This window comes from Chamaea fasciata, unplaced genomic scaffold, assembly GCF_029207755.1.
Source record: "Chamaea fasciata isolate MVZ Bird 193981 ecotype frontalis unplaced genomic scaffold, bChaFas1.0.hap1 SCAF_26, whole genome shotgun sequence".
In the NCBI taxonomy this organism is placed as follows: Eukaryota; Metazoa; Chordata; class Aves; order Passeriformes; family Sylviidae; genus Chamaea; species Chamaea fasciata.
This window is the reverse complement of record NW_027094111.1, coordinates 4656315-4677601: the sequence shown is the minus strand read 5'-3', so window position 1 is coordinate 4677601 and position 21287 is coordinate 4656315. Positions and strand designations below refer to the sequence as shown.

The 21287-nt window shown below is 51.1% G+C and overlaps 1 protein-coding gene across 7 annotated transcripts in view; it reads left to right on the top strand.

Annotated features, from left to right (window-relative positions):
* SCMH1 (Scm polycomb group protein homolog 1) overlaps positions 1-21287 on the top strand; it is a 65971-nt gene that overhangs the window by 31607 nt on the left and 13077 nt on the right. For 6 of the 7 annotated variants that reach the window (XM_066204315.1, XM_066204318.1, XM_066204316.1 and 3 more), the window contains 4 exons: positions 14602-14834; positions 15393-15519; positions 16516-16716; positions 17360-17545. In XM_066204315.1, the coding sequence (XP_066060412.1) occupies positions 14602-14834; positions 15393-15519; positions 16516-16716; positions 17360-17545 (747 nt within the window). The remainder of the gene's footprint in view (positions 1-14601; positions 14835-15392; positions 15520-16515; positions 16717-17359; positions 17546-21287) is intronic. The other variant, XM_066204317.1, reaches the window with a different exon arrangement.

Sequence of the window (21287 nt, the reverse complement as noted above, 5' to 3'; positions counted from 1 at the left end):
AAACTGAGCTGTGGGCTCCCCTTGGCTGAAGATGATTCCTCTTTATCTTGGATTTCTACATTTTGCCTTGATGTTCCCAGCCTCTCCCTCTCTCCTTGCTGGTTGGTTGTGTCTACCTGCTGCTGCCTTGCAGGCTCTGCAGAGCACTGGGTCCCTCTCAGCCAGTGGTGCCCCGGAGTCAGGGCTCTCACCAGGCATCTCCAGGGTGCCTCTCAGGTGCTGCACGAGTGGCTCAAGACATGTTTGTGTTTGGTGGGAGCATTCCTGGCAGTAGCCTGGGGGTGGAAGGTTTCAGGAGCACGGTGAAATCTGCCTTCTCTGGAGAAGTGGGAACCTCTGTCTGACCCACAGCCCCAGCACAGGCAGCTCTGTTCCTCCCCAGCCTCCTCTTGCCAGGGGCTGAAGCTGTGTGTGAGCAGAGCCCAGTTAATTATCCAGGAACAACAGCCCATTGTGCCATCCTGGGAAGCTTGTGCTTCCCCCTTGGCTGTGATGGCTTCCCCCTTTCCCATCGGCTCCGTGTGCGCTTCCTGCTCACGTCCAAAAATAGCGACCCCCTAGAAGTCACATCTCCCCACTCACAGGCAGAGGCAGCCCTCACTCTCAGGCAGATTTCTGCTCTCTGTCCTTTTTTTTTCAACTCCTGGGACAAGAGCAGAGTTTGGCAGGGGTTACATGAACCATGCAAAAATGCCAGGGAGTTGAGATCAGCCTTGTCTTTGTGGTTTTACTTCTCCCTCTTGTGACTGTCTGCTCCCTTTCCTGCCCAAGAGTTTCTGACTTACACTTTGTGGGATTAAACCAAAAGAACAGAGTACTGGGAACGAAATTTCTCTAGTGAAATTCCTCCTGTGTTTCCTCACTCCTCAGCCCTGCTGTGGTGGAGGGTTGAGCATGGTCCTCCCAGACCTGAGAGTGCTGCTCTTGGCAGGGTTGGAGGATGCATCACCACAGAGGAATTGCCCTTTCCTTGAGCTCCAGTAAACCTTCTCCATGTGCCAGCCTGGAGCCTGCAGGACTGTGTGGTGGGGTTGGGCAGTTTCCCTTTCCTGGTGGGAATTCCTCCTAAAGAGAACTGGAGAGACATGCAGGCAGTCAAGTGCTGCTGTGGTAATACTGGTCTGTGCTCATATACTGGACTGACTGGGTGAGGCCCTTGTGGAAGTTGGGAAATCCTGTGGAGAGTTAACTCTGTGGAAGCTGAGGAATCCTGTGAAGAGTTAACTCCATGGAGAATGAGTAACCCCGTGGCTTCCTGGGGCTGGGCAAAAAGAGGCCTCCTGCAATGAGCTCATGTTCAAGGGAAGCAGAACTTCAAAGAGGGCAGGCATGTTTATTTAATGCTGGTAACTCCATTGAGCTCTGATCTCTCTCTGCTGCTGGCTGCCAGCAGAAGTGGAGGAGTGCAGGGCTTCTCCCAGGCATGGTGCTTCTCCATCCCCAGGGTCTCCCACTCCCAGCAGTGTTTGCTTAGCTGGAGTGGCTGGGCAGGGAACTGGTGGAGCTGGGGCCCAGCCAGCCACTCCAGGGAGCTTTCATTAGGGAACATGTGTGTGTTAAAGAAGGAAAGGGAGGTCAAACAGCAAGGAGAAGCAGCTTGCATGCCTGCTTGGTAATTCCATTGCTGGCTGTGCAGCAGCCTGCTGGGAGACCTCTGTGGCCAGATGGCTGTGGGCTCCTGGGCATCTCCTGGTGCTCCTGTCTGGATGCTGCACACCTTGGAGCTGGGGGATCCAAACCAACACAGCACATGGGGGAAATGTGGCTCTGGGAGTGCCTGTGCCTTGGTGTGTCCTGGTCCTCTCTCCATGTCCGCCACAGGCCAGGGATGGATGTTACCTCTGCTGGGCTACAGAGCAAGGTAAAATGTGGAAGAGTTCATCCTGTGCATCCACAGCTTCTCCACCTCAGCCTGGCAGCTGCTGGGGGAGGCAGGTCCCAGTGGCTGTCCCAAAGGAGGGGGAGTTCTGTTCAAACTTCCCTCAGCGTCCCACGCACACCAGTGGGGTGCTCCCAGGGGTGTGCATTGACCAGGAATCCCTGCTCCACTTCTCATGTGTGGTGTACAGCACTTTACGTGTCTTTTTGTGCCTCTTATACGTGTACTTTTTTACCCTTAAATACATACCTGGGCTTTTAGGAATGTAAGGTGAAGCAGACTTTCTGTTCAAGTGAGTGCTGGCTGGGAGCCTGGAGCTCTGCTCAGAGGGTGTAGAGTCAGAGAACTTGTGGAAGGGATCCACAGGGATCATCAAGTCCAACTCCTGGCCCAGCACAGGACAACCACAATCAAAGCTGAACAGCCTCTACTGTTCTTTCTCAAATGTTTTCTCCCTGGATCATCCCTCAGAAGTCAGAACAATGGTAGTCTGGCTCAGCTGCTGCGCTTCCCTTGCTCAGGACTTGTGGGGTCACTTCAGTTTCAGAAATTAGGGGGGTTTAACTGTTCCTGGAAGTGCTGCTTGCATGATTGCTCTTACTGAGTCAAGCACTCATCCCAGAGAGGTACTGACTGAGAAAAATTTATCTGTCACAGCACTCAGACATAAACCAGCTGAATTAAGGTTGCAGGGGGCATGAAACCCAAACTTGGGGTCAGAGTTTCAGAATGAGAGCAAAGCAGAGAAGAATGGTGTGTCCCCATCTGTAGATATTGCAGCACACAAAAATCAAGGCCAGAATACACTGTGTGCACACTGCTAACAACGTGGGGTTTTGTCAACAGAAGACCCTGAAGGTGTGTTGAGTGGGGAAGGAGTTACCCACACCTGCCAGGTGTGTGTGCTTTCCAGGTGGATAGTGACCCAGCTGGCAGCACAGCAGGTACAGTGCAGGAGGTGGCTGATGTTCCTCAAGCCAAGAACTTCAAGGTTTAAGTCTTGTGATGCACATAAGGAGTGCACGAGTCTGCACTGTAGCAGTGGTTGGTAGAAGTGTAATTTGGGAGGGGTGACTCTGTGCTGTGGGAGAGGGGCAGCACTGAAAGCGTTAAGGTTGGACAAGCCGAGCTGGAAGCTGCTCCAGCTCTGGAGTTTGGAGGACTGGAATTGCTGCCTTGGCAGCTGCCCAGCTGGCAGAGAGCCCCAAGCCCAGCCAGGCAGGGCAGAGCTAACACAGAGCTCATCCTCTGCCACCGTGCCAGGGCTGGTGGGAGCTGGCTGAGGGCACTGGGGACACTGCTCAGTGCCTGCACAGCTCTGTGTGGGCTCAGACCCTGCTCCCTCTGCCTGGGCTCGCCTGCTGCTTCCTCTGCTTGCAGAGCAAGCAAATGTGAATAGTTTTGGATAGTTACCATGGGGGTAGGCTGAAGGGGAGCTCCATCCACCCTGGGCTCACAGCTCTGTGTTACCTCAGGACCAGAGCTGCCTGTGGTGGCTGCTGCAGTGACTCCAGGGGGTTACAAGATGCTGACCCTGGATAGAAAGTTCATGAAGTTCTTCGTTTGTCACCACCATTGCTGTAATGGATTTGTTTTTTAACTGCTTAATCTCCTCAAAGGAATATGATGATGAGCTGCCAGGTTTCCTGCCCAGGGGCAAAGGTAATGTGGCTTTCATTATTTTATTTTGGATATTGGCTGGTTTCTCTTCCTTCTTCAGGGTGAGAACATAGCGGTGGGAAGAGGAGCCTCATGAGGAGTAGTTGGCAGGGTAACACTCAGGTGAGCTCCTGTGCATTCCTGCTTGGAGGAGATGGGAAAATATTAATTGCTGTCTCTTCAGGACTGAGCTGGGATGTGCAGCTCACACATTAAGCTGGGTGACATTGCTTTGCACTGGCATGACAGGTTTGGGGGCCACAGAGGTGGAGCTTATGCACCAACAGCAGGAGGAAGGAGGGTACACAGAGGAGTTCAGGTTTTTATCCATGAGTGTATCACACAAGCAGCCCTGGAACCTGAGTGGTGCTGCCTCTGAGGCTGCTGGTGGAAGATCCCAAGAAAAATCTCCTGAGCTGTTTGGAGCACAGAGCCAAGGCTCTTAGCAGTGACCCGGGCTTGGCTTGGATGTGTGTCCTGGAACACGGGTGGGGTTTGGAGGTTCGGGGCTTGGATAAGGGAGCCCAGCACTGCAGGAGGCACTGGGGTGCTGACAGTGCCTGTGGCTCAGTAAACACCAAATCTGTGGCTCAGTGGGAGCCATGGCATGTCAGAGACCTGAGGTTACTGAGTGATGTCTTGAGGCTGGCAGGAGCCTCTGAGAAGAGAAACTGACCTGGGAAAAGCAGTTTCCTCTGGTCTCCAGTCTGTCCTTACTCTCAGTGTCTAGACTTTCCTCTGAACTTGACTTTTCCTCATGTTTTATTTTGAAATATTTCATACCTCACAGAATCTGCGTTTTGCTCGGGACATTTCTCTCCCTTTTGCACCATGCTTCCTGGCCCAGAACAGAGTTTCAATATCTCGGGGTGTTACTGAGTCTTGGCAGGAAAACTCCCTGTTGGAAACTCCCTCTCTTTGGCTGAACAGCACTGGGGTCATCACTTTGTTTCTGCAGGATCCCTGATCAGTAACAACACTCCTGTTCACTGGGACATGGTGCAGGGCTGTGCTGTGCAGGCTGGAAGTCAGAGTGCTTTCAGGATGGAATTGGACAACCTCAAGGAAGAAGAGTATTCCAGGGCTGTTAATTATGGGGGTCTGAAAGTGCCTGACTCAGGATGTCCTGAGCTGCTGATTGCAGGCAGGGCTGGTGGCTCTGCCCAACCATCCTCTGCCATGAGGTTTGGAAGCTGAGTGAAGTCAGTTTAAAGTATGCCCAGCGTGACACTTTGTGTAGGCCAACCACAGGGAGAGCAGAATTTCCCGTCGGGATGAAAGGGTTTAAACACTCAGTTTTACAAACCTTCACTTCAAGGATTTCACGCTCCACACCTTGTTTCTGCTTGGCACCATATTCCAACCTTGGTGACAGGTGCTTATAGGGGTCCTGCTCTGATGTGGGCAAGTGCTGGAGGAGCCAGAATGATCGACCACTCTCCTCTCACACAGGTCTGTAAAGGCTGCACGTGGTGAACCCCTAATCCCTTCAGGTTGGAAGGGACCTTAAAGCCCATCTGGTTCCACCCCCTGCCATGGGCAGGGACACCTTCCACTATCCCAGGGTGCTCCAAGACCCACCCAACCTGGCCTTGGACACTTCCAGGGGTGGGGCAGTCCTGGTGGTTGTGATGGTTGATGGGCAGGGTGTGATCAGAGCAAGGTAGGTGCATGTGGGAGAAACAGCCCAATTTTGGTGGGATTTCTACCGTGACTCTATGGAAGCAAGAACATTACATCATCTTTTCGCGACCTGCTGGGGAGGTTCTTCATTTTTTTGTTTCCTCCTCATTTTTTGGAGAGGGGAAGTAAATGCTTTTGAGCCTGGCTCTGGCTTTGGGGAAGAGACGTAAGTTTCCAGAGTGTGCTTTTTTATGGAATCCAGGAGCACATAGGATGTGTTACAGAGATCAGACCTTTTGCACCTTGTCATTGTTCTTCTCTTGATCTTTGGTATTTTTATAACTTCTGAGCTTTAAAAAAATAACAGAAGTTGGAACAAACCACACCCACCTAGCACTCTCCTCATTCTTTGAGCCCTGATAAGTTGAAGGTGTTCTGCTAATATTTAACCTGGAAGCCAAAGCTAAAAAAAGAGCTTCAGAGAAGATCAGAACAAGCAGAAACCCCAGGAACTGCCCTGAATAACTGAATAGGGCGGGAGTACAGAGCCATTCTCAGTGTGGGGTTTTGGAAACCCCCTGGCAGTTCTCTCCCAGGGGCAGATGTGATCAGTCAGTGTGGCTGTAGTCTCTCGTGGCACATGCTTTCACTGATGACTGTCCTTGAGACGGCTGAGTACAGATAGCAGCAGAGCCATGCAAACTTCCCAGGGACTGCATTTCTGTGAAGAAACCAAAGCTCTGTCCTGCTGCAGGTGTGGCTCAGGTGGGCTTGGGCATGGTGCCCAAGCTGAAGACTCAGCAGGCTGTGGGCTGGTTGCTCACTAAGTTTGGCTCTGGGGTCTTCTTGAGGACCACACATGTCACTGTCACAAGCCACTACTGGTGCTTTTGGCAGTGTCCTGCAGGGACAGGCTCTGCTGTGGCCTCTCTTGGAGCTGAGCCTGGAAGAGCTGCAATGGTGGCTTTCCTGAGCTGTGAAATCAGTTGATTTATGTTGTCACTGTGTCAGGACCAAAGGTGCCAGTCCTGCTCATGTTCCCTCTGCCAAACAGCTCCAGGGGCCACAGGTTTCAGGTTCTTCTCTTACTGCTGGGTACTCTCTCTGTGCCCACAGGCACTGCCATGCAGGAGACTAAGCCTGGCTTTGAGGTGATCAAATCAGGCTCAAAGTTCAGATTTCTACTTGATTTTCTTCTGACTTGAGCATTGCCATTTCTCTTGGAGCTTCCTGATTGCCCCTCTGTCTCTCCTTTCACCCACTGGCGCATCCCCTCAGTCAGAAGCTTGACTTTCAACTCTGCAAATGTGGTTCTGAGAACTGCCCAGCTCAGTTCTCATCTCCTCTCTGTAGTTCAGAATCTCTGTTTTAATTCCAAAGCTGCTTCACAGCTGATTAAAACAACACGTTGCTTCAACAGCTTTCTTTTTGCAGCGGAGTGCAGAAGATGAGGCTGTGATAGGGCGATCACAGCAAGCAAGAACCCAGGTTGTGTTGCAGCCAGTTTATTTGGAATAAGAAGTGGTGGGATGGGCACAGGAGAAGAACTGCTGATTTGGAGTGGGAAGAGGGTGATTGTAGATAGACCTGGCATTTCCTTGCCCTCTGCATTTGAACCATATGCTGCAGGAGGCTCACTGCAGCTCCTTGTTGTCTGACCTGGGAGCTGTGTGGGAGGAGGAGCCATGCTCCAGGCAGGAGCTGGCAGCTCCTGTGCCAAGGAACATCTGGCTGACTTTGAGAACTGGACCCAGAGTTAAGTATCTGAGCACTGGAGGAATAAAAACAGTGCACAGGAGAGTGTGAGCACAAAAGGCTACCAGCTTTGTATGACTGGGCTGAAAGGTTGCTGCGTACTGGCTCCTACAGGTGAGTGTTTCTCTGGGGGTGATGAGGATACTCTGCAGAGAATAAATAACAGCCCTGCTGCAGTCTGGGCAGTAATTCTGCTGAGGACTGCCTGTGTAATCTGCATGTGCACACTGAGCCAGCCCTGCTGCCCAGAACTGCCATTCTTCTCCAGGGTAAATGCCTGTGGCCAGGTCTGTTCCCAGCATGATCCTTCTGCTCCTTTGCTTTGCCTTCTGGGGGCTGGTAGGGAAAAGAGGGGCTGAAGAAGCAGGAACGTGCTGCTGCTCTTGCAGGCTCCAGACATGTAATTGCCATCCTGTTTGTGGCTGGTTGTGCAGATGTTCCATAGCAAATGTGCTGAGACATGAGGGGCTTTGAGCTGCTGTTGAGGCAGAGCTTGCTTGGCAGTTCCAGTGGTGGGACAGGCCATTTTCGCTATCCAAGTGCCAGACTTTGCAGGGTTTTGTAGGAGAGATGTGTGACTCAGTTTCCCCATTCATTTCCTAATGCTACTCAGTGGGTACAGAGCAGTTAATTTCTTTCCTATGTGGAAAAGAAATAAAGACCTGGGTTTGGGACTAAGGAAATCTGTGTGCTCAGCACAAAACTGAATGTGACTTTTGCTGAGGACAACAGTTTGGGTATCCTTGCTCTGCACAGGCTGTCACTGTGTGTCTCTGATCACAAGCCAGTCACTTCTCTGTGTTTTTTTTGTCCTCAGCAGAGCAGGGATGGTGCTGACCCCAAGGCAGTTTGGGGGATATTCCGTTGTGTGGCACATCTTGACCCTTGCTGTGCTTCATCTCAGAACACTTCCCCTCACTGATGTTTATACTCTAAAACTCAAAAACTGCTCAAAAGCTGCTAAGTAACAATAGGAGTTGCTGCCTCTGAAACTGATGAAAACCATTAAAAGATGTTGGGTGTTGTGTGCAGAAGTGCCAAAGCAGTGTGAAGGAACTCTCAAAATGCTCAGTGTGACCCATGAGTTTTGATAGGACCAGTGAAGGGCAGACTGGGGGGTCCTGGTGGGCAGCAGGCAAGGCAGAGCTGAGCCCTGGCTGGAATGTCCACGGAAAGTCTGTGGAAATGAGCATCCAGGCATCAGCTGCAGGATTTTTGCTTGATTTGAACCAGTAAGTTCAAGATTTTTATTAGTTGGTGACACCCAGTGTTCTGGGCTCTCATTTTTCCAAAGTGGAAACTTTCTCTCTGGCTCTTTCTGGCCACTGCTGTGTGTTGAGCTGCTGTTCTTTGTGCAGTGAGTGTTGCAGCCCGAGTTCTCCATCTTGAAGGAGCACAGCTCAGAGCCCAGCACTGTGCAGCTGAAGGCAGGAGTGGGTTTCCCCACATTCACTGCTTTCTGTTTATGGCTGGGATGGTCACCTCCCTGAAACTCAGTCTCTGCTCATAAGCTGCCACAGTCCTGCCTGCCCTGGAAGGGTGAATCATTGGACTTTCTCACCTCTCATCCCCTCATCAGGTCACTCATGGATGAGCAGTGTGGATCCCAGTGCACATCCCTCTATTCCCCACATAGATATCTCTCCTCTGCAAGGATGATTCTTTGCCGCTACCTCTTGTAATCCTTGATTTATCCCTTTAGAAACCTTTCTCCTTATTCCAAGGCTCTGGAGGTGTTGTAAAAGCCTTTGGTGAGGATCTTGGAGGCAAATGAGGCTGTGTCACATCCTTACACGTGGTCTGTGGCCAGTCCAGATCCCTCCAGGTTTCTGTTGCAGCAGGTGGACTGACACTGCCCACGTGGCTCAGATTGCTTTTGTTGGCTGTCCTATTGGGCAAAACCTCTGTTTTGTTTTGGAAAATGTTTTAGCAGATGTACCAAGGGCAGCCTTGGCGATGGAGACATCTCTTGGCTCCCGAGTTCTGGTGTTTAACTGTGTAAGCAGACCCTGTAGGTCCAGAATAGGGTTTTTGTCTTCAGCTCCAGTTGCACCCACTGCAGTCTCCAATTCTTTTCCACGTCTCTGTGTGTGGTTACAGTCAGAGGTGGGACACTTGGGCTGTTTTGCAGTTCAGTTACTGCTCTGGCACTTGAGGCAAGTCCCTGAAGCTCTGTCATGTGCTGCCCCACACCTCTGAGACTTGGTACAAGGTGCTGGGAACACCTGCCAAGGTTTGCAGGGTCCCTGCTGAGCTGCTTCAGAGAGCACTGGGTGTAAGTCCCAGTATGGTTTAGGGTACACAGAAATGCTGCTGTGAGACTGAAAATGTGACACTTCTGCAAACAGCAAACAGCAGTTGCTGATATCACTGTGACTTTTGAGACTTTTTTTTTTCCCCCAGTTGTTTTATTTTGATAAATAAAACAACTGGAAAAACAAATAAAACAACCATATAAAATGGCGCAGCTCTTGTCAGGGTGATGTACAGTGGCATCTGCAGCGACAGAGCCCATCTGAGTGTGTGCCAACAGTCAGGAAAAGTGCTGCTCCAAACCAGGCAGATTTCTAAGCCTTTTAGAAATGGGACACTGATGATGAATGTTCAGAGCCTGTCTCAGGTTCAATAAATGCACAGAAATCATTGCTTTAGTTTGAAGTTACAGCTTTTCATGTACCTGTGGATGTCCTGCCCAAAAAACACATTATGATGCACCCCAATGGTAAGGAGGGGTGGGATGGAGAGTTTTGGGGACTGTGGGTTTGGGTTTCTTTGTGTGCTACTGTGTAACCACTGGCCATGGGATTAGTGAATAAAAGAATCTTATTCGGGTAGTCAAAACTTGCAGATAGACAAATCTTGGGTGAAAAGAAAGTGTATCTTCGGGAGAAGAGAGAGCTCATCACGAGAACAGGTAGAAGATGCCAAATCCTGCAGCACTTGGATCCCAGCATCGTGTTGGATATCTCCTCTGATCTCAGCTCAAGCAGGTGTTTCAGGCTGAAGAGCACTAATCCCTGCAGCAAATACTGAATTAGCAGAATGATTGTCTTCTCATCTTTAAATTCCAGGATTCGGAGTCTTGTTCTTAATCTCTGTCTTTGCAAGGAGCCCATGTCTCCCACCCATGCTCCAACCCTTTGTCCTGTGTTGTGTCTTCCATGTCTGCTGAGAGCTCAGGACAGTCCAAGTCTGAAGCCTTTCCAGTGCCTGTATTTCTGTCTCAGTCATGCTTGTGGTGGCCAGTGGTGATGCTTTGGGAAGAACCACAGGGCTTTGAAGCGTTCACATTTTACTCTGGGACAGGCAACGAGCTCCGGTTCCTGTCCAGCTCCAACCTCCAGGATTGAAATGCCTCATGCAGGGAAGGATTCAGCCAGATCTCAACAAGATTTCTGCTCTCTGACAAATTTACTTATCTTAAATGGGTCTTTTTAACCCTCCTCTTTGAGTGCTGAAGATGGGACATGGGGCAGTGTGCACCAAAGGACCACTGGAGGGGTGGCCTGCAGGACATCTGTCAGAGGGGCTTTGGAGTGGGCACAAGTGGTGTGCTCAGAAATCTCCCCCCTGCACTTCAGGACACTGCAGAGGCCATTCTGGACATCTCCAAGCACAAGCACATGAACTGCAGCTGCATCTGAGAGTACAGAGCCCTTGGCGCAGAAAACGGGAATTTGGGATTTGTGCTCCTGCAGCTCTTGGTAAATGAACCTCGTAAAAAAGAGAGAAAGGCAGGAAAGCCTTCTGCAACTTCAACTTTTCTGTTCCATATTTTTCTACGTGTTTTGAGACTCAGTAATTCTTGTCCCAAGGACATAATTTTTGTCTTCTTCAAGCTGTGACAAGTCTCAGATAAGCTGATGGGTGACAAATGCTGCCTCCTAGCATTGGCTAACCCTCAGAGTGTGGATGGCAACTGTGCAGAGTCTCCTGTAAGCAAGTTTCAGTCACAGTGTGGTGGGCAGCTGCAGGTGCCATGTATCAGATGACAGGGGATATTTGAGCATTAGGAAGTAGAGCCTGAAATCAGGAATTCTCTGTCAAGTCTCTTTGTTTCTGCAGAAAACTCAGAACTCTTGTTTAAACTAATCCTTCAGTGATGAAAAACATCATCAGTGGTGTCCAGCTTCTCTTTGCCCCTGAGTTCAGCCGTCTTTGAGCTGCATCTTCAGGGTGATGTTTCTCACTGTGCCAAATGGATCCAGTGCCAGCCAGCCTCCTCCTTCTCCATGTCTGCCATTGTCCTGGATGCCTGTGTGACCCAAAACAAGGCAGCAGAAAATTTCCAATGATTAGTTTTCTGTCCCCTTAATGAACCGAAATAACCATGAGATCAGAACAGTGAATAATTCAGGTCAGAAAGGATCTCAGGGTTGTGTGGCTCAACTCGTCCAAAGCAAGGCCAGCTTTGGAGTTGATTAGATTGCCCAGAGATCAGGTGAGCAACAAAGGTGTAGCACAGAGAGGTGCTGCTTTACTCAGGAACAGCAAACTGTTGAGTTTTTAAGTAAGAGAGGCCTCACTTGATTTTCTGAAAATGTGGCTCCTCTCAGTGGCTTGTACAAGGAAGAAGAAGGTGAGGATGTCTCTGGCAGCTGCTCACTGTTGGGCTGGCACTGTCACCAGCTGAATCACAGAATCACAGAATATCCTGAGCTGGAAGGGACCCACCAGAATCATCCAGTGCAGCCCCTGTCCCTGCCCAGACCCCTCAACAATCCCCCCCGGGCATCCCTGGAGCGCTGTCCAAAGGCTCCTGGAGCTCTGGCAGCCTCGGGGCCGTGCCCATTCCCTGGGGAGCCTGGGCAGTGCCCAGCACCCTCTGGGGGAAAAACCTTTCCCTGCTCTGCAGCCTGAGCCTGCCCTGGCCCAGCTCCAGCCGTGCCCTGGGTGCTGCCCCTGGCCCAGAGCAGGGACTGGAGCTGCAGATCCCTGAGCTCTGCCCTCAGGGTGCTCTGCTCCAGCTGCACACACCAAGTGCCTTCAGCTGCTCCTTGTTTTACCCCTCTTGGCCCTTCAGCATCTTTGTGGCCCCTCTTTGGACACTCTTTGATAGCTTTAGATCCTTAATAATTAAGATGTAGTAATAGTAAGAATAAGATGCAGTGAATTGAAACTTTTGGCAGTTAAAGGAGACTTGGGCAGTGGTTGGAGCTGTGAGATAATCCTGCTTGCTGGGCACAGCTGTTTCCACCTCTGGAGGTCTGTGGGTGCTGTGGTGGGTGCAGGCAGGGCTGAGTGCTGGGCACTGATCCCTGCACAGCAATCCCATGTTTCTGGACCACATCTGCATGACAGCAGGGGCTGAAATCCTGCAGGAAAATAACAGGCACCTGAAAAGAAACTGCAGGCTCCTTTAGGAAGCATCCAGTCTTTGGAAGTGGTGCCTTGGGGATGAGGCAGAGCTGTAATCCTGTGTTTTGGGAGCTGCACCGTTGATGTGCAGGTACAGCTGGTGGGAGGACTCTGCTCTGGAGTTCTTGGTGTCTCCTCCTCCCCCAGCTCAGTGCATCTGGTAGGGCCAGAGAAATGTATTAGCACAGGCTGGTGTTTACTCAGATTCTGGTTCTAATCCAACAAAAAGCCCGGCAAGTCTGCTGGATTGTGGGAGGATAAGACCTCATTTCATTAAATCACTCCGGGTCAGAAAAATGTCTGTGCATTGCATCAGTCTGATGGAATCAGCCCCAGGGAAAACATCAGTGCCTGTCCAGGGCTGTGCTCAGGGCTGTGCTCAGCAGTACTGCTGGGCACACAGCTCCAATCTAGGTCACAGTCTGTGTCTCTCTGGCCTGAGCTGGCTGCATATTTAGATGTAATTTAGCCTGTGAGCAGCTTCCCTTGCTGTGGCAGCTCCTCCATCCCTGCAGGAGCTGTGCCTGTAGCAGGGACCAGGGATGTGCTGCCAGGGCCACAGGCACAGTGGGAACTCCTCTGGGTGGCTGAATGACATGAGGTGTGCCATCATGGGATCTGCATGCACCCAGCTATGGGCTTTCATTGCCCAAATGCCAAAACCAATTCTTCAAGCCTGCCAAATTACTATTATGTGTACTGTCATTAGAGCTGAAGTGGGCAACAGATTTTTCTTGCATTTATTTCACCAAAAGATGAAATCCCTTTTTAACATAAAATTATACAGTGAAAGCTTGCACCCCAGGACTTCATCTGACAGCAGTCTCCTTTTTCCTGGCTTTGAGTTCCCAGAGATGTGGTCCCAGCCTGGGAGCAAAGGGGGCAGTCCAGCTGCTCTGCCTCCTGCATGCCAGCTTCCCAAATGCTCCATTTCTCTGGGTTTGTTACTAGTGAAACTGAGAACACGGGTTTGCCTCACAGCTTGTCTGTAGAATTCTCAGTTTTTCCTCCACGTTAGAGAAACTTCATTGTGGCACAGCTTGGTTTAGACACTGAGCATTGTGCACATCTCAAATGAAATGATCCCTACCCAGTTTCTTTGAAGTTTGGAGAGCTTTAGAATCATGGATTGGTGTAGGCTGAAGGGGCCATAAATCCCATCCCATTCCACCCCCTGCCATGGGCAGGGACACCTTCCACTGTCCCAGGCTGCTCCAAGCCCCATCCAACCTGGCCTTGGGCACTGCCCAGGGTTCCAATGGCAGCCACACCTTCTCTGTGCCAGGGGAATGGATCCTTGTTCACAGTAACTGCTCCTAAAATCCTCATTACAGAAACCTTAAAAATCTCTGCATATGCCCACAGTTGTGCCATCCTGGTGTCAATCTTTTATTGCACTCTGTTTCCCTGGCTGACACTCTTTTCCTTAACTACAAAGCCCCTGATTTCAAAAGTGTTTGCTTGTGTTTTTTCCTAATTCCTAGCACACACATTGAGGTTTCCAGATGTGAGAAAGAAGACATCCTAAAGATCACTCTGCAGTTTTCAAAATGCAGCAGGATTTTGGTTTGCTTCTTTTTAGCAGAATTTTAAAACAGAAGGAAAGGCTGGTCTGCTAGGCTGGGCCAGCATATCTCTGGCTTTTAGCAGGCTTGGGAAAGATGACTAACCAAATTTAGGGGGTTTGTGGGCAAGTGTACCAGAAACCTGATTTTGTGATGGAAAGAGTGAGAAGATAAGAAGGAACAGACCTGCCTGTGGTAGTATGTGGGAGGAGCAGGGCAGGTGGTCCAGCTGAGATGAGCTGTTGCTCAGGGCTAGGAGCAGTAATCCTTACAGGCAGTGAGGATGGAGCTGGTCCCTTCCACTGCAGTTTGCTGGAAATTCAGGGACAGAACAGATTTGATGTCAGCTTTGAGAGAGGGTATTTCCAGTTCGCAGCGCTGGCTCTGCAACTGTCAGACAGGTCTTGACTGATCCCTCCCTAGGAAGGCTCTCAGCCTTTTCCGTGGCCGTTGGCAGGTCACCACTCGCAGAAGGAAGAGCTGTAGGTACCAGTTATTTTCAGGAAGGAAGGTATGGCTGCAAGCATGATCCTTCTGGAGTTCAGCCCATCCAGGTTAAGCCCCAGTGTCCCCCCGCTCGAGTGCTGAGCCGGGGCTCCATGTGTTTGGTTTTTATTCTGGCCTGGAGAGCAGTCCCCCCTGCCCAGGGGTCTGGGAGTACTCCAGGTTTTTTTCCACGTGACACTGTATAAAAATGGAGGCTGCTCTTGTTTTGATTCTCACCTGATTTAATTACATTTGCTTTTTCTCTTTTTATTTCAGTTGTGATTCCAAAGAGCCCTTTACCTGCCTCCGAAGTAAACTCGGAGAAACCTAGCATGCACAGTAGCACAAAGACTGTTTTGGGGCATCAACAAGGGCAAAGGCGTCGCAAAACAGGGAAGAAGCGTGGTCGAACGACCAAAGCGCTAATCCACCACCCCATGCCTACACCCTCCAAGTCAGTGGAGCCTTTGAAATTCCCCAGAAAGAGAGGCCCCAAGCCTGGCAGTAAGGTAAAAGCTGATGCTGATGCAGGCGGGTGAACAGCAGGTGCTGCAGGTCCTGCCATGGGTTGGTGCATGCGTGTGTTTGTGCACGTTTGTCTCAGCCTCTGGCTGTGTGACTGCAGCAAGTAGGAGACCAGAGGGCTGTGTGGGCTGGGAGTATCCTCAGAGCCCAGCCCCAGAGCTGTAGAGAATGTCTGTGTCCTAAAGATCATTTCCATCAAGAATCCGTGTCTTTGGAAGTGCATTGGCTGTGGAGTAGCATGGCAGATGCTGGGAGCATGACAGGATGGCCAGAGGGTAGAATAAGCTCTCCCGTCCTTTGTGTGTGGCTAGTCTGAGTCAAACAGAGGTGGCAGATCCCAGGCTTGTTTATTTTTCAGGGTTGTGGTTTGTAAAATACACACGTATTGATTACTAGGTTCTTGAGGCACCCCGTCATCACCATCAGAAATGTGTCATGTTCCACAGTGCCTTGTCTGTTGGATGCAGAGGAGAGAGTGTAGTGATCATGGGTGGTAAAGGAGAGCAGGGGTAAAAGGAGAAATATCTCCTCTTTTTCTGCAGAGGAAACCTAGGACATTGCTGAACCCAGCACCCACCTCTCCAACAACCAGTACCCCAGAGCCAGACACAAGCACTGTGCCCCAGGACGCTGCTACAATCCCCAGCTCTGCCATGCAGGCTCCCACAGGTAAGGAGGGTCTTGGACCGCATTCTTGACAGGATTGCACAGTTAGGGGTTGCAACAGGCAGGCAGCAACACCCTGAGAGAGTCCCATTTCTTCCTAAGCCTGTAAACCAGCAGTCCTTCCTACTCCAGAAAGGCTGGCCTGAGAGAGGCACGCGAGTCCAGAGCAGCTGTTCATTTATCTCTCTGTTGGAAATAATGAAGTAGGAAGATTTCAAGCCCACCTGTTGAGTGCCAGGACCCCTTTCCCCTGCATGCTGCTGACTCCACAGCTCTCCAGGGACGCTTGTGGCCCATTGTGCCTGGGGGCAGTCGGGTGTGCAGCACCCCTTGTGAGCTCTCCCACACCATGCAAGGCACAGCTGCTGGAACTGCTCAAGGGGCAGAGGAGGTGCTGAAGGACTGTGATCTGTCCGGCTCCAGCCAGGATATCAAGGCACACAGGGACAGGAGGGAGCAGGGGAGGAGGAGCAGCAGTGAAGAGTGTATGCACTGCTACAGCTGAGGATGAATCTGGCCAGGAAAGTCTAATGCAAAGCTGCATTTGACATGTTGAGTCAAGCGCTGGATATGGGCTGAGCCCTCCGTTTCCCCAGAATGTAATTGGCCAGTTTTCAGAGGAACCTAAAGAAGCCAGTTTCCCTAAAAAGGAAACACTGTGGGAACCCCTAGAAAGTGGAGGCTGCATTCCTTCTTCCCCTCGGACATCACAGCCACCTTACCTGGCTTGCATGGAAACCATTTTACAGCCTGACTGCAGGGGAGAGCATGGGAGAAACAGCAGCAGTTTGGAAGGTGAGCATGAGGCAGGAAGATTTTGGAGGTGATTCCTCTCTAAAAGTGGCTCCACTGTGAGGAGTGCCACTCAGGCAGTCGTGGTGGATTCTACTTTGTGATTAGATAGTCTTAAAATCTCAGCATCTTTCAGGTTGGATTTTAGGCATCTGTTTCTTGCTTTCCTGAGTGGGTTAACGGCAAACACATTTCTCATCTTGGCAGTTTGCATTTACTTGAACAAGAACGGCAGCACTGGGCCCCACCTAGACAAGAAGAAAGTTCAGCAGCTGCCAGACCATTTTGGACCAGCTCGAGCTTCTGTTGTCCTGCAGCAAGCAGTACAGGCCTGCATTGATTGCGCTTATCATCAGAAAACAGTCTTCTCCTTCTTAAAACAAGGCCACGGGGGAGAGGTCATCTCAGGTGAGAACGGGCCCGCAGCACTTTGCCTCCAGAGAGGTTGTTGCAAGAATTCTCTCATTGGAAGATGTCTGTCCTGAAGCTCGCTGCAGCCACAGGCCAGGGGCAGACAGAAGAGTTCTGTCTTCTCTTTCTTGCCACACATCTGTGTCAGTGAAGCAACAGCTGGCAGCTGACTCAGAGCGGAGCAGTTCCCATGGCCTGCGGGCACAGCTGCTGGAGCAGGCAGTGCTCAGTCCTGGCATCAGCCTGGGCAGCAATCCTGCCCCACCGACCGGCCCCCCGCGCTGCCCCAGCCCTGGGAAGAGCCACGGCAGGGGGGATTCCACAACTCCTCACGGAAAGACAAGGAACACCCCGGGTTTTCATTTTCCTTTAAGTCCGTGCATAGCTGGATCTGCGAGCTCAGGCCCCTCCTCGAATCCTTTGGGTTCCCTCGGACGCGGCTCCCCTGGCGCTGCCCCGGCCCCGTGCTGGGTGCAGCGGGCTGGTCCTGGCCTGCCCCGGCAGCGGAAGGCAGTGGCTTTGTTGGCTCTCCACAGCCCCGGCGATGCTGAGATCCAGGAGCTGGCTGTGCGGCCCTGGGCGTAGCCTCCCGCCTTGGCGGGGGGTTCACGTGTTGGGCTCTGTTTGTTTCTGTCTCCAGCTGTGTTTGATCGGGAACAGCACACTCTGAACCTGCCAGCAGTAAACAGTATCACCTACGTCCTCCGCTTCCTGGAGAAGCTGTGCCACAATCTGCGCAGTGACAACCTCTTTGGGAACCAGCCTTTCACTCAGAACAGCCACATGCAGCGCTCACACGAGTACGACCACGACAGGTATCTACCAGGTAGGAGCTGGGGCGGGGGCGGCACTGTAGGGACCCAGGTGCTCCGTGTCTTAACCCAGACTTTATCTCCGAAGGCAGGCTCCCGTTCCAGAGCCCTCTCACAGGGTTCATTACATCACACCCAGTGTCGTGCACATGCCCTCAGGGCTCTTGTTGTGTAGGATTCCAGCTGCATTTTCTGCCTGTCAGTTTGGTTTCCATCTCCGCTGTAGGTTTCCGCTCATCCGTGCTGTCTCCTTGTCTTCCCTCCTTTCCTCGTCCCCCGGTCCTTCCCGCTTCCTGTAATCTGATTATGGTGACTTCATATAGCTAGGAATTCAGGTGAAAAACTGCATGAGAAGGGAGAGTGATAACATGCAGCATGTAATTAGGAATTAATTAAAGCAGAGTGCTTTCTGTGCTGGCTGTGGATCTCCTGGCAGTAGCCAGCCAGGGCATCCAGCCCTCAGTGACAACGTGGCCTGGTTAGGGGTGATGCTCATGCAGCAGTCCAAGGCAGAGGTGGTTTTGTTTTCCTTGGTATGGCATTGAAGCAGCTCACCCCAGCAAGACAGTTCGTGCCACATGCAGATTGTCAGGCTGCAGAACTGCTCTGAAGCAGAAGCAGTGGAAATCAAGCCCAGTAGTTCCCCCACAGTGCTGGGCAGTGGCAGCAGGCCTGGGGTGACGGCTGCCTTGCAGGTTCTCTGGGGTTCTGGGGGAGCTCCTGCTCCAGGAATGTCATTCGTGGAGAGGATCAAAGCTGGCTGCACCCTCCTAGGTGGTTGAGAAGTGCTGATCTCCTCTCCTGTCTTGCTTTCTTCCCCCTCTAGTCAGCAAATAGCTGTTGTGTTGTTTGAGGTCTTTCCAAAGTTAATGCTTTGCATAATTATGGTTCTGGCAAGAAAAGCAGAAGTTGTATGAATGTAAAAGGGTGGGCACTTAGGAAGAACTGTTTAAGGAGAACGAGGTGTAGGGGCAACAGCCAAATGCCACGGTGCTTCCATTCATTGCACCTCACAAAGCACCTTAGGCAGAGTCTAAAGAGCAAGAGGATCTTCCCATCCTCTGCTTCCTCCTGGCTGGAGCCAGCAGGGCCAGGAGCAGAGGAGCTTTAGGATATGCAAGGACAGGAGCTGCATGACTAGTTACTGGGACTGGAGGCTTTTCCCTCAGGAGCCCTCAAACAAAAGAAATCCCCATGTTTCAGTGTGGAGGTACCCTGTCGTCATGAGAGAGAGCAAAACCTGAGTGGGAAGGAAAGCACCCAGCTCTGGGCATGGATGAGTTCACATTTCAGAGTTTCCAGCCTCCATGAGAGATCAGTGGTGGCTGTGCCAAGAGTTGGGCTGCTGGGCAGAGCGGGAAAGTATAAATCAGAATTCAGGGAAACTCAGGCAGAGCACCGGATCTGACACGATGCTGAGACCTGCCCTCTGAATCCTGAGCTCTGATTCAGAGTCTTTGCAGCACTTAAAGAAAATTTAACCACAGTCAGAGGTGTGACAGCACCTAGTCCTGCAGTTCATCCCGATGCCTGAGCTTGCTGGGCATCTGCTCATGTAACACCTTTCTATGGCACCTGAAAGAAGATGGTAAACTTTATTGTCTGCACATTACACTGGCTTCTGGTGAGGACAGGAAAACAATGCTGGTGATTTGGGGAAGTTTGGGCTGGTCATGGAGCAATGAGGGTGGAGTTGTACATCCTTAAATCACACCAGATGTCAAGGCTGCTGTGGTCTCACCTTCAGCTCTGCATGTCCTGCCTTGTTTCCTCTCCAGTAAAGGAATGTGTTGTATGGGGCTGGTTCTTCCAGTAAAGGGCCACTGGTTAGGACTGGGAGCTGGTGTGAGTTCCCAGAACAAACTGGCTTTGCAGGAGCACCCCTGGGGGTGCCATGGAGGATTGGTATGTGTGCTTGGGGCAGAGGGAAGGTCTGCAGCTACCCTTAGGTCAGCAGTGTCCTGCCATTCTGCCTTATTGAGTGAATGGAAATAAGGAGAAACAGACTGAGCTGTACATCATGAGCTGTTTGCAGGGAGCTGGGCAGCTGATTGCTGTTCACAGCAATATGAACATGATGTGACCTGGAGCCCTCTGAAAACACAGGGCTGGAGAGATCTTCTGGGCTGCTGAGCCCTGCCTCCTGCTCTTACAGCACCACAGCACATGGTGCCACTTCTTGGATTAAGTCTGGAGTTGCAGATTTTGCTTTTCCGCTGGAGACTGCTCCAGGGTTTTATGCTGAGATTTTAGAAACTATGTTGTAATTTCCAGCCCTAATTTATTCTTGGGCAACTTGGTGTCTGTGTCTCCTGGTCTTAATACTGTCTTTTAGCTTAACTTGGTTCTCTTTCTTCTGGAAGTAGTTGCAAAGCAGTTGCAGCCTTCAGAGGAGTTCATCTTTTGGCTGCTTTTCGCTCTCCTCAGACAGTGTTGGTTTGGCTTAAACTTCATGGGGTGGCCAGAGTGCCACCCAGCACTCTGGGGAGGAGCTCATGGGGACCTGGTGCCACAGCGCTGGCACCACCATGGTCACAGGAAGTGTCTCTGCAGTCACTTTTAGTCACTGTGACCTTGTAACAGGTGATGATCAGCCTGTCCTGGTCACGTACGTCGTTCTTCTCATCCGCTGTTGTCGCCTGCAGGGCACCAGCTCATGGGACAGTGCTTCAAGTGCACATCTGGATTTAGCTGCTGGATTTCCCACCTTGCTGATTCTTGGTTCTGTGTATCCTTCCTGTCTGATTTTAAATGCTGCTTTGTCTGGCCTGACGTGGGAAGACATCGGGAGATTTCATCAGTACATCTCTAAAACTTCTGCCAGATTTGTTACAGTTGTGAAATGACACTGGGCTCAAGGATGATCCTCAGGCACATTCACTGGCAGTTGCCCCCAATCTCTTTTTCCTTCTCAGTGTGCTGCCTCTCAAATCAGATTTCTGTGCATAGAGCAAGGCTCCTGGTAATTCATGTTCTATCTCAGCTGGTGACTCTCTATATGTAACATCTTGCTGAATTCCAGGTGTTTGAGGTTGATTTCTCTTCCTTCATGTGATAGATGAGGATTTCCCCATCACAGGGAGGCCGTTGGGTTGGCCTCCTCTGATGAATACCTGCCATGGAATGTGCCTTGTGTACTTCCTGCCCTTTTCTTCAGAGCCTGCCACAAGCCTTGTGGTGCTGCTGAGGTGGGACATAGGCATTTTATTGTAAAAATCTTTTTTTTCCACCTTTTTTTTCAAATATTGGTGCCACATTCCAAGTGACTCAGTAGCGTGGTGCTGAGTTCTGTTAGAATTTACTGCAGCAGACCCAGAGTTTCAGGTGCACTGTCATTCCTGGTTTCCTCTGCACCCTCAAGTCTCCAGTTTGAGGATGTTCAGTTGTCTGACTTAGTGGATGGTGGATGTTTTTGTTCCTGTCCTGTTTGTTTTATCCTTAGAGCCTTGCCCCCAGTGGTCAGCATGGCTGCAGCTGGAAGTGAATCCCACAATGGTTTGGATTGGAAGGGCATTAAAGCTCATCTCATTCCACCCTCTGCCATGGGCAGGGACACCTTCCACTGTCCCAGGTGGCTCCAAGCCCCATCCAGCCTGGTCTTGGAGACTGCCAGGGATGGGGCAGCCACAGCTACTCTGGGCACCCTGTGCCAGGGCCCCACCACCCTCAGGGAAGCCTTTCTTCCATATATCCAGTCTAAATCTACCATCTTTCGACTTCCAAGTGCACTGAGTGCAGCGGATGTCACAGATGCAT